This window comes from Oncorhynchus masou, chromosome 16, assembly GCF_036934945.1.
Source record: "Oncorhynchus masou masou isolate Uvic2021 chromosome 16, UVic_Omas_1.1, whole genome shotgun sequence".
In the NCBI taxonomy this organism is placed as follows: domain Eukaryota; kingdom Metazoa; phylum Chordata; class Actinopteri; order Salmoniformes; family Salmonidae; genus Oncorhynchus; species Oncorhynchus masou.
Genome location: NC_088227.1, coordinates 17,462,238 through 17,479,384, shown reverse-complemented (window position 1 = coordinate 17,479,384; position 17,147 = coordinate 17,462,238). Strand labels below are relative to the sequence as shown.

The 17,147-nt window shown below is 43.5% G+C and overlaps 1 protein-coding gene across 1 annotated transcript in view; it reads left to right on the top strand.

The window, feature by feature from the left end:
* The window catches only part of LOC135557572 (solute carrier family 35 member F1-like), a 120,152-nt gene that overhangs the window by 59,372 nt on the left and 43,633 nt on the right, over positions 1-17,147 (top strand). The window contains exon 3 of the mRNA XM_064990968.1: positions 14,831-14,958. Within this exon, the coding sequence (XP_064847040.1) occupies positions 14,831-14,958 (128 nt within the window). The remainder of the gene's footprint in view (positions 1-14,830; positions 14,959-17,147) is intronic.

Sequence of the window (17,147 nt, the reverse complement as noted above, 5' to 3'; positions counted from 1 at the left end):
ATAATTTTCCCAATTTCACAGTATTATTCCAACCTCATAGTGTTAATATATATATAAAACACAGGAAATCCCGTTTTTGAATACACTGGGCCTTTAAAGTGCAACCACACATTTACTTTGACCTTAAAGTGCTTTCACCACACCGTCCCACTGGTTTGAATTCACTATCCACTAGTCCACAGATTTCCTCCTCGCCTTTGGCTCTGACCACCACTTACTGTAAGTGTAAGCAGCATCACCTCTACTCTGTTATTCCAGACTGAAATGAATTGGGGCTCAGTTCCTCTCCCTCCTTCTCCTTCCTCTCTGCTCCCCATAGGGCTTCCTGACCCGCTCGTCCTCACTCAAATTCGATTTATACTGTAGCCCAGAATTGGGGTCACAGGAGGAGGAGAACAGGAGAGGGCTGAGCTGGCACTCCCCCAAGGTGTCTTTCTCTCTCTCTCTCTCTTCCTCTCTCTCTCTCTTGCTCTCTCTCTTTATCCCCTCCCCCCACTCTCTCTCTTTCCTCTCTCTCTCAGAAGTGCATGACTTATCACAGGAAGTGAGGCGAGGTGATTATTCACATTAATACGCTTAGATGATTATTAATTACATTGGGTTCATGCTGATGGCTGATAACAAGGTTTTTCTCAGGCTGCACCATCAGTGGTGGCTGCCTTTCCCTATTAAACCACATTCATATTACAGCAATTACCCAGCACTGAGCCCCACTGATATTAAATACACAGAGACAGAGCTAGTTTTTATGTGCCAAAGAATACGTTTAGAATTTTTATTAACTCAAGGAGCTGACGACGATCTAGATGAGAAGTTTTTGAACTGTCATCCAATGTCAAATTGATTTTAAAATGAAATGTTTTATTGTTGTAGAGATATGTTTTGTGCTCACTGTCAATGAAACCAGAACAGGTCTTGGTGTGGCACAGTAGGTGACAGAATGATCTAATATCTGAGGGACCCATCCTTCCACTGCCTCCATGGGTGCTAATGTGACTCATACAGCATACAGACACCCGAAACAGCAAATGCCACCTTGTATCAGATTCTCTCATTTGCCACCACAGGGACCAACATGCCTGGCAGGCCCTCTCTTCTCTGACACAATAATGACGCCCAAGCTTATGGTCCAGTAGGCTCAGCCATTGTTTTTCAGGATTAACAGATAAGGGGGAGTGGCTGCCAGCATTCTTCTTTACCAATCTGTCAGAGCGGGGGTGGGGACTGGCTTTTGCCAGGTGGAGCCCTGTCCAAGAGAAATGACTGAACAGCCATAAATAACGGTTCAAATCACTGATAAGCTCAGAACAGTTGCAGGGCGGAGAACCTGTGGGTGAGTTTAGCATGGGGGGGTTGTGCTGAAACACTTTCTATTTTTGTTGCACTAACTGTCGCGTCCATCTGTGCTTAACTGGTGCTCAGAAGAAAAATGCCAGGAAACCATAAGGATCCTCTCAATTCATAATTGCTGGTTATATAACCAAGAATATACAGTTGAAGTCGGAAGTTTACATACACTAAATACACCAAATACATTTAAACTCAGTTTTTCACCATTCCTGACATTTAATCCTAGTAAAAACTCCCTGTCTTAGGTGGGTTAGGATCACCACTTTATTTTAAGAATGTGATATGTAGTAGAGATAATTATTTATTTCAGCTTTTATTTCTTTCATCACATTCCCAGTGGGTCAGAAGTTTATAAACAATTAGTATTTGGTAGCATTGCCTATAAATAGTTTAACTTGGGTCAAATGTTTCAGGTATCCTTCCACAAGCTTCCCACAATAAATTGGGTTTTGGCCCATTCCTCCTGACAGAGCTGGTGTAACTGAGCCAGGTTTATAGGCCTCCTTGCTTGCACACACTTTTTCAGTTCTGCCCACAACGTTCTATATGGTTGAGGTCAAGGCTTTGTGATGGCCACTCCAATACCTTGACTTTGTTGTCCTTAAGGCATTTTGCCACATCTTTGAAAGTATGCTTGGGGTCCATTTGGAAGACCCATTTGCGACCAAGCTTTAACTTCCTGACTGATGTCTTGAGATGTTGCTTCAATATATCCACATCATTTTCCTACCTCATGATGCCATCTATTTTGTGAAGTGCACCAGTCCCTCCTGCAGCAAAGCACCCCCACAACATGATGCTGCCACCCCGTGCTTCACTGTTGGGATGGTGTTCTTAAGCTTGCAAGCCTCCCCCTTTTTCCTCCAAACATAACGCTGGTCATCATGGCCAAACAGTTCTTATTTTTGTTTCATCAGAAAGTAAAATCTTTGTCCCCATGTGCAGTTGCAAACCATAGTCTGGCTTTTTCATGCCGGTTTTGGAGCAGTGGCCTCTTCCTTGCTGAGCGGCCTTTCAGGTTATGTCGATATAGAACTCGTTTAAACTGTGGATATAGATACTTTTGTACCTGTTTCCTCCAGCATCTTCACAAGGTCCTTTTGCTGTTGTTCTGGGATTGATTTGCACTTTTCGCACCAAAGTACATTCATCTCTATGAGACAGAACCCATCTCCTCCCTGAGCGGTATGAAGGCGACGTGGTCCCATGGTGTTTATACTTGCGTACTATTGTTTGTACAGATGAACGTGGTACCTTCAGGCGTTTGTAAATTGCTCCCAAGGATGAATCAGACTTGTAGAGGACAACAATTTTTTTCTGAGGTCTTTCTTATTTTTTTTTCTGAGGATTTCTTTAGATTTTCCAATGATGTCAAGCAAAGAGGCACTGAGTTTGAAGGTAGGCCTTGAAATACATCCACAGGTACACCCCCAATTGACGCAAATGATGACAATTAGCTTATCAGAAGCTTCTAAAGCCATGACATAATTTTCTGAAATGTTCCAAGCTGTTTAAAGGCAAAGTCAACTTCGTGTATGTAAACTTCTGACCCACTGGAATTGTGATACAGTGAAATAATCTGTCTGTAAACAATTGTTGGAAAAATTACTTGTGTCAAGCACACAGTAGATGTCCTAACCGACTTGCCAAAACTATAGTTTGTTACAGTTTTTTCGATTGCTAAACGACAGTGGACACAACTGGATTCACATGTGCAAAACTCTAACTACAGTCTGCACAGCAGCAGTTCACGTGGACCAAACTCTAGTTCGTTTTCATTGCTTGAACACAGTTTTCAAAACTCTACACACCTATCCCATGACTTTAACCACAACCTGCACAACACTGTGGATTTACAGCACTTGGTTCAAATGCTAACACACTGCTGTCAAAACTGTGAACCACACATTCAAAACGGAATAGATTTCAGCCTTGTGCCTTTCAAACACTGCTGATTGCAATTTCAGCTGAAAGGCTAAGCAGGGTGTCTTGTTTTAGACTTGTTAGTGAACACACACACATATTACAGTATATATAGGTAGAGCTCAGAAAGACTCATTTTGGAAATGGAACAAGGAAGATGTGTTCGTGGAGGGAGAAGGGTGGCAGGGAGAGGGCGGATGCGTGGAGGAAGACAAAGAAGACAAAGAGCTGTTATTTCAGATGAAATAAGGGCTACACTTATAGACCATGTCGTGAACCATGGTCTCTCATTGAGAGAGGCAGGGTTGAGGGTGCAACCCAATCTGCAAAGATCCACAGTGGCATATGTAATGCGAATTTTCCATCATACAAACAGGTGAGAGTTACATCCTTACATTAAATGAAAACATTACAGGAATCTATTTTGTATTGCAATTATAGAATATTTACACACATATATATTACAGTAAGTTTGACTGTAAAATATGTTTTTACAACAGGACCCAAAGGCTGCCCCCAACAGGGGGAAGAGGAAAAATATTTTCAGATGCGCAGGAAAATGCTATTGTTGACATGGTTGTTGTCAACAATGCAATAAAACTGCGGGAGATTCAAGATAGAGTGCTGGCTGATAATGATATATTTGAAAATGTTAATTCTGTCAGCACAACAACTATTGCTCGAGTCCTAAAGAAACACCAAGTTACAATGAAACAGTTATACACTGTACCGTTCGAGAGAAACAGTGAACAGGTAAAAGAGCAAAGATACCAATATGTCCAGGTAAGACGTCTGAGGTTACGTACACAGCTATACAAAATATTTACAGTAAAAAAAAAAAAACACTCGCATTTCTACAGTAAAACTGTGCACTTACTGTTTTTCAGAGAGTAATGGAGGTGGAAGCACTGGAAAGACCACATTCATTTGTATTTATCGATGAAGCTGGATTTAACCTTGCCAAAACACGGCGCAGAGGAAGGAATGTTATAGGTCAAAGGGCCACTGTGGAGGTTCCAGGCCAAAGGGGGAAATATCACCATGTGTGCTGCAATGGCCAATGATGGTTTGCTTCTCAACACACCACTCATAGGCCCATACAACACAGAAAGGCTTATAGCTTTCCTAGAACAGCTCTATGCTCAGCTAGTTCCAGCAGAACAGGGGGAGCCAGTAAGAAACCCCCAAGTTTTTGTCATAGTTTGTGATAACGTTGCTTTTCACCACTCTGCAGCTGTCACAGATTGGTTTGCAGCACATCACAGATTTATGGTTTTGAACCTGCCTGCATATTCACCCTTCCTCAACTCAATAGAGGAGTTTTCTCTGCCTGGAGGTGGAAAGTGTTTGGTCACCACCCACATGACCAAATGTCTCTTTTGGAAGCCACGGATGTGAGGACACGAGTCCAGAGGACTGCCAGAGATGGATAAGGCACTCCAGAAGGTTCTTCCCCAGGTGCATGGCAAGAGAACATTCGATGTGATGTTGAAGAAAACCTGTGGCCTGATGCTAGAGAGAGGCAGGATTAGCCCCTCAATTATTTGTTCGAATTACAGTATGTTCTTTTAGTTTCTACCTTTTTTCTCATTACTGTAATTCCGTAACTTACTACAGACTATTGAAGCAAACTGCTAATTTTCATTTACCTTAAATAATTGTTATGTTCTAAAGATTTTAATAAATCATGTGAAAGAATGTCACTCTTTTCTTTGAAGAAAATATTACTTTGTAGTCACTGAAATTGTTCAAACTGTAAAGATGAAAAGTTTGTATTTTCTGTATTGGTGTTTGATGCTAGTGTTTTTACTCTCAGTGTGTTCTGTGTGACAGTGTGTGTTATCTCAGTGAGGGTTGTGCATAGTGTTTGGCTGCACTGAGCATGTTTTGAGCCATGTGTTAAGAGTTGTGTTGCTTGGAATGAGTTTTGCAGGTGATGTGAACTGTTTAGCTCAGGTGATTGTTGGTAGTGCAGACTGTAGTTAGAGTTTTGCACATGTGACTCCAGTTGTGCCCACTGTCGTTTAGCAATCGAAAAAAACTGTAACAAGAAATTTGTGGAGTGATTGAGAAACGAGTTTGAATGACTCCAACCTATGTGTATGTAAACTGTATATGTATTTTTTCCATTCAAATTGACATTTGTTACCTAATTAATCACTTCTAAGTGAAATTCAATGTATTGATTTTAAAGTAAAGACATGTGTTTTCCATGAAGCCTAAAAAGCTGGGAAGCCTCCACTATTGGTCTCTACTTTAGAAATACAGACAGAGAATAGATGTCAAGGCCGTAATGGATTCACACCATGTGACCATAATCTACCACAGTATACTGTATATGGTGACTGACAAGGTGATAGTACACAATAGTTATATGTGGTGTAGGCCTATACTCTAACACCTATCCAGTTGCCACATTTTCACAGACAAGAGGGACTGTAATAACATGGCTACAAGGGTAGAGAGGTTAGCTCTCTTCAGTAATAGCCTTAACATAGCAGCATTCTCTCAGTTTAATACGTAATAAATGTTAGCCCACAAGGAAAACAGCCCTGACATCGCAGGCTGAATGATGCAATGCACCTGCAATGACCTAATGCACTTACAGTATATTACAATGTAGCAATACCCACAGCCTACCTCTTTTTTTCCCCCATCAATATTTTAACTTCTCTATGGGATGTTCAATCAATCATCTCCTTATCTCCCTGGACTGTCCTTGACTGTCGACTCAGGTTCTTGTCAGGCATTTTATACTTCAGTGCTTTTAGTTGTGTTGAATTGGACTGAATATTAATGTGTGGGTGAATGCTGTCGTTATCTCTTCAGTGTGGTGTGCGAGTGTGTGTCCATAAGATATTGTGTGTGTGTGTGTGTGTGTGTGTGTGTGTGTGTGTGTGTGTGTGTGTGTGTGTGTGTGTGTGTGAGCGTGTGTCTCTCAGTCAGTCAATGTGTATACCCTAGTCAGTGTGTACGTGTCTGAGGTGCCCCTCTGACTCTGTTTCTTTTGGGGAGAGTTTGGTGGAGTTATCTTGAGTCAGTACTCTTCGTTACCTCCCGTGGTATCTTCGTTCAGGAGCCTGCAGGTACTTGGTCAGGTCAATGCCTGCATCCTCCCAGCAGGTGATTGCCTCTGTGAGCTCGCTCTTATATTGCTCTTTAGGAGGGAGGCTCTGCCCTTCCCAGCCTATTGACTCAATAAGCGACGGGGTCTTGCTGCAGGGACAATCTCAGCAGAATATACATTATACGGCTGATTGTGCTTCTGTTCCCATAAGCACATAATCAATAATGTAATAACTTATGTCTATATCAGGGTTGGGGGTAGAAAGAGGAGAGAGGAGGTACTAAGTAGCCTATGCGTGCTTATCTAACTGCACACTTTGCCATATTAAGAGGGTTTTAGGAGTTTTATGAAACAGTTTAAAAAGACTTGATTAAGAGTGAGGCCTATGTAGAAAGGTCCATCCATATTCCATTGCAGTGGCGACCCATCATTCAGGGCAGGTGGGGCCATGAATGAAGAATGACTGCAATGGAATATGGATGGGCCTTTCTACATAGGCCTCATTCTTAATCAAGTCTTTAATCATGTGTTTTGAGCCCCCCGCTGTTTAGCAAAAAAATAAACAATAATCTTTTTATTTTGGTTGTTGTTGCCTGTTTTGCATATGGGAACCATACCAGGCCAAACACATAGAACTATAACACATAGAACAAAAATGTAGAATGCCCACCCCAACTCACGCCCTGACCAAACTAAAATAGAGACATAAAAAGGGAACTAATGTCAGGACGTGACAATAATACATGTCACATATCAGTTTGCAAACAATGTAAAACAATGTTTATTATTAATAAAGCTGCGTTCTTTTTTGCATTATTGAGTAAGGCAGCTCCAAAATGCAGGCGTTTCAGCCTAGCTCAGTGCTGTCTGTGGTAGAGGAGCAGCCAATGGAAAATACAGAGCGTAGGGGTTGGTAATCTTCTCTAGTTGTGCCGTGACTGGCTCAATGTTCTGTCACTCATGTGAACACTACATCACCGCAAAATCTACAGGAAGAGCTAGAAAGTTCAAGCCCACTTGGATGCTTGCATAGATGTGCATTAGAAGTGCCTATCCAAGAAGGCTCAAGGTCATTGGCCACAGATTAAATGATTTCAAATCACGTTATATCTATTTTAGCTTTGATTGGACTGATTATGTCAACATCATACTTTCAAAATCTTAGCTAGCGAGCTCGACAAGCAGTCATCATCATGAATCACGTTGACAATCTACTGGTAAATCTTATTAATTCCTTGTCATTTGAAGAGAAATTATAGACAAAATGTATCGGTGCTCATCGGCTATTGGACATAAACATTACACAACAAGTTTGATATCGCAAATTCAACAATGAGGAGTGGTTGGAAGGAATCAGTGGCAATCACTATTTTGCTTCCCCAGCTATTCGGTGGAGAGGGTGTGTGATCCAAGTCTGGGTTTAAGGGTCTCTTTTCCAAGATTAAAAAGATAAACATTCACACGCAACACCATGGGCCAGAAATGGTGGAATACATTGGTCATGCTGTCAATCCAGCATGACTTCTGCAGCGTTCAAAGCAACTGGAAACTCGGAACTGGAAAATCTCAGTGAGTTTAAAACAACTGTGGACTCTGAAAATGATTTGCTCCGACTGGGAAAATACGTTTTGAACGGTCATCCAACTCAGAATTCTAAGTCGGGAACTGAGGCCTCTTTCTTGAGCTCCAACCTGAAGATCACTGACGTCATGATTTTACCTTGTTTTCCGAGTTCCCAGATGTCTTGAAAGCCCCATAAATCCAGAGAATGCCAGACGTTGATGACAAAGTTTGAGGAAAGAATTAGCTGTGCCACCTTCTTGTTCAAGTGTTATTGGTGAGTCCAAAAATGTATTATTGGTGAGTCCAAAAATGTCTTGTATGCTGCTGCATAAATTATGTAATATGCTTGGAAGATATGTATACTGTAGCTAATAAAGTAATACTAAGTGTATGTTGTGTAGTAAGCTGTTAGTAGCCCATGTGCCTCACCCCAATAATTTGGTCCCTTTCCCCCTCATAACTTAGCCTACTTTTCTGACTTGGTGGTGCACATGTAGCCTTTAGCCTGTTTTAGAGAAATGTAATCATCAAATATTGTAAGAGCTTTCATTGCCTGATATGCCCCCTTTTTTTCTCCTACGGCCCCTTTATTTGTCCTACAGTTCTCACTTGGTGTACAGGGAGAATACTGTAAGAACGGCTCTAAATTCTGCTGCTGTACACTTTAAATGTGCTGAACAAATATTTATATTGACGACGTCCGTCTTAGCTCGCTCATTAATGTCTTAATCTGAGCCTTTTATCCGCTCATCGTTCCCTTACGCCATAGTTTGTACATCTCAATTGTCAGTAGAAACCACATTTGTTTAAGCAAGTCTCCCATATCAGCTATGTTTTTTTAAGGCTTTAAATGAGGTTGAATGAACTGTTTCACTGCCAGACAAGCCTCCGCTGATAGCCAGGTTTAGAGGTGGTAAGGATTCATAGAGTGAAAAGAAAAGCAAGCTCTGCCTTTGGGATGGCTTTATGTCGGCCCTAACAGTTTGTCACCGTTATAGTGCAATTCATGTATTGTTTAGTGTTGTGTTGTGTAATGGCTTTGCTGGCATGCATCACATTTTTTTTTGGGGGGGGGGGGGGGGGGGGGGGGGGGTTTGCCCCATTAAGATTTACATGCTAAAATCGCCACTGTTCCATTGTGAGATATCCACTCAGCCATTAAGCCAATGAAATCAGTGATTCCACTGAGTCTGGATGGATCGGTATTGAATGAACGGTGTGATGGTATTGTCTGGCCAGAAGGTGGTATAAAACATCAGCATACGTAGAGCATGTTCATGAAAAATGATGGCTATAATGACTTCTAGAGGGATGTGTGTTTTGTACCTCTCTCAGTCTCTCTCCATCTCTCTGAGTACTCCTCTGTATGGGCTCGGAGTCCCACAGTGTGTGTGTGCCACCACTCGACAGGTGGGGTGTCATAATCTTGTCATTACTTGTTAGCTTGCCGAGTGTCTCACACACTGTGTGACTGTGTGTTGTAACTGAGGTAGTACAGGTGAAGTGGGCCTTCTCAAGGGCACTGTGTGTGTGTCAGGGTTGGTCTCAATTCTGAATTGCATTGAGAATGCCTCATAAATTCCAATTCAATTATTGAATTTGAATTGAAGTAGGAAACAGGATACAGAATTGCAATTCAAATTTGAATGAAAGGAAATATAAGTGAATGAAATTAAAATGCCTATTCTATGTTAGGTGTAGCGTATATAAAATTACACAGAACAAAAATATGAACACAACATGCAACAATTTCAAAGATTTTACTGAGTTACAGTTCATATAAGGAAATCAGTCGGTTGAAATCAATAAATTAGGCCCTAATCTATGGATTTCACATGACTGGGAATACAGATATGCATTAATCAGGCTGTTGATTGTGTCCTGTGGAATGTTGTCCCACTCCTCTTCAATGGTTGTGCGAAGTTTCTGGATATTGGCTGGAACTGGAAAATGCTGTAATACACATCCATACAGAGCATCCCAAACATGCTCAATGGGTGACATGTCTGGAGAGTATACAGGCCATGGAAGAACTGGGACATGTTCAGCTTCCAGGAATTGTGTGCAGATCCTTGTGACATGGGTCTGTGCATTATCATGCTGGAACATGAGGTGGTGGTGGTGGTGGATGAATGGCACGACAATGGGCCTCAGGATCTCGTCACGGTATCTCTGTGCATTCAAATTGCCATCGCTAAAATGAAATTGTCTTCATTGTCCGTAGCTTATGTCTGCCCATACCATAACCCCACTGCCACCATGGGGCACTCTGTTCACAACGTTGACATCAGCGTACCACTCAACCACACAACGCCATTCACTCTGTCTGCCATCTACCCGGTACAGTTGAAACCAAGATTCATCCATGAAGAACACACTTCTCCAGCGTACCAGTGGCCATCAAAGGTGAGCATTTGCCCACTGAAGTCAGTTATGACGCCGAACTGCAGTCAGGTCAAGACCCTGGTGAGGATGATGAGTACATGAGAGGTGGCTTATGGTAGAGAAATGAACATCAAATTCTCTGGCAACAGCTCTTTTGGACATTCCTGCAGTCAACATGCCAATTGCATGCTCCCTCAAAACTTGAGACATCTGTGGCATTGTGTTGTCTGACAAAACTGCACTTTTTAGAGTGGCCTTTTATCGTCCCCCAGCACAAGGTGCACCTGTGTAATGATCATGCTGTTTAATCAGCTTCTTGATATGCCACATCTGTCATGTGGATGGATTATCTTGGCAAAGCAGGATTGCTCACTAACAGCGATGTAAACAAATATATGCACAAAAATGAGAGAAATAAGCTTTTTGTGTGAATGGAACATTTCATTGATCTTTTATTTCAGCTCATGAAACATGAGACCAACACTTTACACTGCGTTTCTATTTTTGTTCAGCATACATCTTGTATATAAAACATCAAACATGTCATTATATACATGCATATAAAATATTGTTCAAACAATATAGGGCAAATTTTTGATATTTCATTAATCACTTACCTTTTGTTAAATATAAGGGGAAAATACATTTCCCATATTTCATTAGTTTAACACTCAAGTTAACCCTTTGGCCTTTTTATTTTTATTTTTTAACTAGGCAAGTCAGTTAAGAACAAATTCTTATTTTCAATGACGGCCTAGGAACAGTGGGTTAACTGCCTGTTCAGGGGCAGAACGACAGATTTGTACCTTGTCAGCGCAGGGATTTGAACTTGCAACCTTCTGGTTACTAGTCCAATGCTCTAACCACTAGGCTACCCTGCTGCCCCGGCCTTGGTGGAAATATAATTGGCTATTCTATCTGGAAGTGTGACCTTTCCGATTTAAAGACTGAGTGGAATTTCTTTGATTTGCACTGATTCAAACTCAAATTAAAATTCTACATCCTGTGGGGTGTGGTCATTTTTATTTGAATTTCAACTCATGAGTAGAATGGGAGTGAATTCCAAAATTCTGCATTGAGACGAATCCTGGTGTGTGTATGAGAGAGAGCCTTCACCCCATCTCCCTCCCACTCACAGCCTCTTGCCCTTCCATCCTCCACTGAGCTTCTGATCTCTGTCTGTTAGACTAGACTAAAGACAACAAGCATCACATCAGACACAATTCAAACAGAAGGTCAGGTGATTGGTGTCCAATGATCTGTGTGACTTAGTGATGGGCTCTCTCCCTCCCTTGTGTGTAAACAATGGTAGAGCGTATTTGCACACCTCGGCGAATAGCGGTGCGTTGATTAAAAGGGACTTCCAGTGTTTGGGCCTCCCACGCCGCCGTTTCAATCTCCCTCCTCTGTTTGAGATAGTCAGCGGTTCCCCGGGGCAACCTTCTCCATGACGATAACTCACACTATAACACAAAGCAGAAAGACGCCTCTCTAACCTTGGCTGATGTTGAAGCTGACGAGCAAGCAAGGCCGTGATTTTAACATTGATTTTCAACAATGACAAACCTTTTTCTTTAACAGTTTAGCCAGGTACTAGAAGCTCCCTCTAAGTACCCTTGGTGGAGGCTCAAGGGGGAAGAGAAAAAAGTCCTGAGTTCAAATTGGAGCAGATTTAGAAGGATCCCAATTAGTGCCTGAGGGAGAGAGATAGGCCCGTCTGGTAGAGGAGCACTGATGAAGCACCTAGGCTCCGTCATTAGCCTGCACACTGAGTCCCTTGACACCACCGTTGGCCACAGAGCTTGATGTGGCGGGCTGGAATGGACACAGTGTCTGTCTCCTTTGTCTACTGCTGTTGCTGTTGCTGTTCCCTGGCACGGCTCTTGTCTCCTACCATGTGCTGCTGGGCTTTCTGTTCCAGAAATAGCTGGCCAAGTGCATGCAAAATCAGCATTGTACTGTGTGCAAAATCATTTTCATATGCTGTTCATGTGCATGTAATATCTTGAGCAGGTCTGGGATCTGTTGTATGTGACAGGAATTGTATCCTTTGCCAGAGGAGACAACACTATGTTGAATGGTGGTTGTCTGTGCTGCAGCCTAGTGTGATTAGTTTGTTGGCCCTTATCAGTTCTCTTAACAAGCTCCGTAGTGACACCTCTGCTCCGCACCAGGCCCCTGGTCATCTAGTAAATGTCACTATAATGACACACGCATTAACATTTACAGGTCCAGCAGGCCAAAAGAGATAATTGGGGACTGTAACCTGCAATGAAAGGGAGACATGTCAAGGATTCTAAAAATGACATTTTGGTTGTAGAGTAAGTGAATGTTTTGGATCATTTTAGGTGCATTTATTTTAGGAACGTATTTCATATCTCGTTGTGCAGTTTTCTAAATGTGCAATGATCGAAGACCTCGGTGTTTAGAATAGTTTGAACTATGAGGTTGCTAAGGAAACATTACCATCCAATGGTCTTGTTATTCTTGATCAAGTTGTAGGACTAGTAGTGCCTTAATTGGTAGAGTAATTGTATTGAAATGCGGAGCCCTGCAGGAATTATTCCAGTAGCATGGTTTAATTGTTTCTACATGGCCAATCAGTGTGTGTGTACCCAGAGGAGCTCCAGGGGACCGGTGCTAGCTAGCTAGCTTCATTTTCACTGTCACTACCCAGACAGGTTAATGTTCTCTTATTCTGGCCTTATTAAAAGCTGCTGCCTGCTAACACATCCTGATCCCCATACTCATCACGTCTCCTCTGCACTTCTAACCAGGTCTGGAGATGTTTTCTGATTTCCTCGGGTACATTTAAATAGCTGTTCGGTGTCTGAAATGGCACGGACCCATCGAGCACATAAAGTGTGTGAGTGCCAGGCAGGCTGTGATAATAGCGTGCTCAGAGACACTTGGCTCTAATAAGAGGTGTTTGATTGCTTTTTTTGAATGTATTTTTTCCTCCTGTTGATTGTGTTTTCGGGCCGGCTGCGGGGAGGACAAGCTCTTTCATGATGCTGCTGCTTGAGTGATTCTGAGCTCGACATGTGAACTTAGACCGTTACTGTAGATAGGTGAGGTACAGTAACAGTAATGCAATAGAATATATGTGGAGTGTTTATCTTTATAGCTTTGCCGTAGAGAGGAATGGTAACAGATAAGCCTATTCCTCACTGACTTTATACTGTCGAGGTAGAAGGAGATTGATATAGAAAGAGCATACAATGACATCCCTGTTTAAATGAACAGATAACCTGCTCTTGGAGATGGACGCTTAGACATGGACATATAGCTCAGTAAATAATCCTCTATCTTTAGGAAATATTTACCTTTCTCTGTGAACAGTGGCTGGCTGGCTGGCTGGCAGGCTCGGTAATGTTTGCTGTGCTGTGTGACCCATACCCAGTGTTAAAAAATAAAAGATAAAAAGCTAGAACACGTCCCAGTGGAAATCAGTGAATATGGTTGTTAGCTCGTAGAGCACAGAACCACCAGAGTTTGGGAAAGAAAACGGCTCCCCATCAATGCACTGCACTCCTGTGGAAGAGTAGCTGCTGCTTCAGAAACAGCTAATGGGCATCCTAATAAAATACTTAATACTCAACTCCCTCCAGTCAAGGAATGGAAGCCATTTTGAACGATTTCCCTACAAAGGTTTCTGTTCGTTCCACACTTGTGTTCACTCTAGGCAGCTATACACATTTTTGTGTGCATAGAAAGACTGTGTGTAAATGCAGGGTAATTAAACTATTTCCTTCAGTGCATCTGTTACAGAGTTAGCTTTGATTTCAATAAAGTACCAGTACATGTATCATTGTTCTAAAGGTATCAGTGTACAACACTATAGCTGCCATAGTATTAACCCCGCCGACCTGTGTCTGACAGTTTGATGTTTTTGAGGCTGAAAATAATTTGCTTTTGAACGCCTCCCACTCGCTCCCCTGGAAATATTGTTGGGCTGAAAGTCTGCCTGCACTTCTTTGTTGTCTCCAATTATTCCTCCACTCCTGCCTTACTCTATTTCTCTCTCTACCCACACTCTGATCCCAGAGAGCTTTCTTTCGCCAATTATGGTCATAAAGAAAGGCGGCCATTTTAGAACACTCATGTTGGGCTTGTTGTGTTAAGAGATTACTGCACTTTGCTAGCTGTATAGTAACTGAGTTGAATTGAAAATGAATAACTAGCTGGCCGGTGACTGCATTGATCTCTTCAGATTTGCCGGAACGCTTTTTCCTTCCATGATCCTCGGGGAAAGGCCGACTTCTCTCGTGTGTGGTTTTGTTTATCTGTTTTGATTTGTCATGTTAATTGTTTCCGTCTTTGTGTCTGTCTTCTAATTCATTTGAAATGTTAGCCACACACTGAAGCTGGAAGGGAAATCTTATATACGGTAGTTTCAGCATGTTAAGGCTTATAAGGAGCTTACGCACTTATCCCTAGACAATGTCAATTATATCCACCCACAACATCTCATGGGCACAGTTATATTCCCTGTGGGAACAGACATTATTTAAGACCATGTCTCTCTTATCCTCTTCACAGGTGAGGAGAATTTACTGGCAATACTGAAAAGGCGATGGTGGAAGTACATGATTCTGGGATTGATAGACATCGAGGCCAACTACCTGGTTATCAAAGCCTACCAATACACCACGCTCACCAGCGTACAGGTGAGTCTGTTTCCATCTATCACATGTGAAAGCCATCGGTGTGCGTGTATGTGCGCAGGGGTGTGCGTGCGCGCGTGTGTCGGGACAAGGCGTTCCCCCTGACTGGCCGCTGGACAGACATAAGACAGTCGTGCGGCGGTGACCTTTGCCGAGTCGACGTAATAAAGATGGCTAATTAAAGGTACACTGGCTGACTCTCATCCCGTGTGTCAGTTCATCTTCATTAAATTGCAGTTAGTGCCAGAGGAGCCTTACTCAGATCCATCCGAAAGGCATCAGGTCCTTGGCGCAGGGCTGGAAGGATGGAAGGAGGGAGGTTTAAATGATTATAGGAGAGCCTCGGTTAGAGCACAATAGATTTTGTTTCCTCTCATCTCACCGGAATCTGACATTTTCTTCCACTCCTCCAGAGCCCAGGTAGGACTCAGGATCAGTGTGTCGGTATCCCCTCTCTAGTGATGAATCAGGCCTCTAAACTCTCTCCTCTCAGTGCAGTCAGTTAGGGCTGAACGGGAACAGACGATACCATTAACACTCCACCGGCTAACCAGGACTCTTCCAGTTCCTCCAGCATGCAGGCTGTTGTGTTAATGGGTATAGATAGCTCTTGTGTTGTACATGGTGTACTAAAACCATATCAGTTGAGTAGTTTCACCGGATTCTATACGGCATATTGCAGTGTCATTTTCATTCGTCAAGTCTGTGGTAGCCTGAAAATGTGAGGTATCGGCAACAATCGGAAGCAAATAGATCAATTCCCTCTTCAGATCATAGCGGAGATGTGTCATTTTCCATTTGCAAGTAGTGGGAGGGAACCATGTGGAAACAAGTTGGCAGAATAACATCTGTAAATGTGTCTTCTGTCAGCTTGTGGGTCTCTGCCTCTGCCTCTACTCAGCCAGACAGAAAACAGATGGAGTGTCAGTGTCTATATCCGTCAGATACCGCTCAGCTCCGACCGCTACTCGAGACCGCTCTGCCTTGCCGTTATTTTGGGAAGTGGAATCGATGACCGGCACGGCACCGCTGTCTCACGACAGAGAGAGATAATCCATGGCTTGGGCCTGAGTCCTGCTCTGGGCTGGAGCAGCGGGAGTGGGAGTGTCAGGGCCAGTGATGTGGAGGGCTGACTGTTCTGTTGAAGTAAAGTAGGGGGAGTGTAAAAGGTACCAGAATCCCCTCATTCCCCTGGGGTCTAGCCCTGTGACTGACAGACAGATAGACCTCATTCCCCTGGGGTCTGGCCCTGTGACTGACAGACAGATAGACCTCATTCCCCTGGGGTCTAGCCCTGTGACTGACAGACAGATAGACCTCATTCCCCTGGGGTCTGGCCCTGTGACAGACAGAAAGACTTCATTCCCCTGGGGTATGGCCCTGTGACTGACAGACAGATAGACCTCATTCCCCTGGGGTCTGGCCCTGTGACTGACAGACAGATAGACCTCATTCCCCTGGGGTCTGGCCCTGTGACTGACAGACATATAGACCTCATTCCCCTGTGGTCTGGCCCTGTGACGGACAGACAGAAGGGCCTCATTCCCCTGTGGTCTGGCCCTGTGACAGACAGACATACAGACCTCATTCCCCTGTGGTCTGGCCCTGTGACAGACAGATAGACCTCATTCCCCTGTGGTCTGGCCCTGTGACAGACAGACAGACCTCATTCCCCTGTGGTCTGGCCCTGTGACAGACAGACAGACAGACAGACAGACAGACAGACAGACAGACAGACAGACCTCATTCCCCTGTGGTCTGGCCCTGTGACAGACAGACAGACAGACCTCATTCCCCTGTGGTCTGGCCCTGTGACAGACAGACAGACCTCATTCCCCTGTGGTCTGGCCCTGTGACTGATAGACAGACAGACCTCATTCCGCAGTGATCTGGCCTTGTGACTCATAGACAGATAAACCTCATTCCGCTGTGATCTGGCCTTGTGACAGACAGACAGACCCCATTCCGCTGTGATCTGGCCTTGTGACAGACAGACAGACCCCATTCCCCTGTGGCTTTGCCCTGTGACTGACAGACAGACAGACCCCATTCCCCTGTCGTCTGACTCTGTGACAGACAGACAGACAGACCTCATTTCCATTCCCCTGTGGTCTGGCCCTGTGACAGACAGACCTCAATCCCCTGTCGTATGGCCCTGTGACAGACAGACAGACAGACAGACAGACAGACAG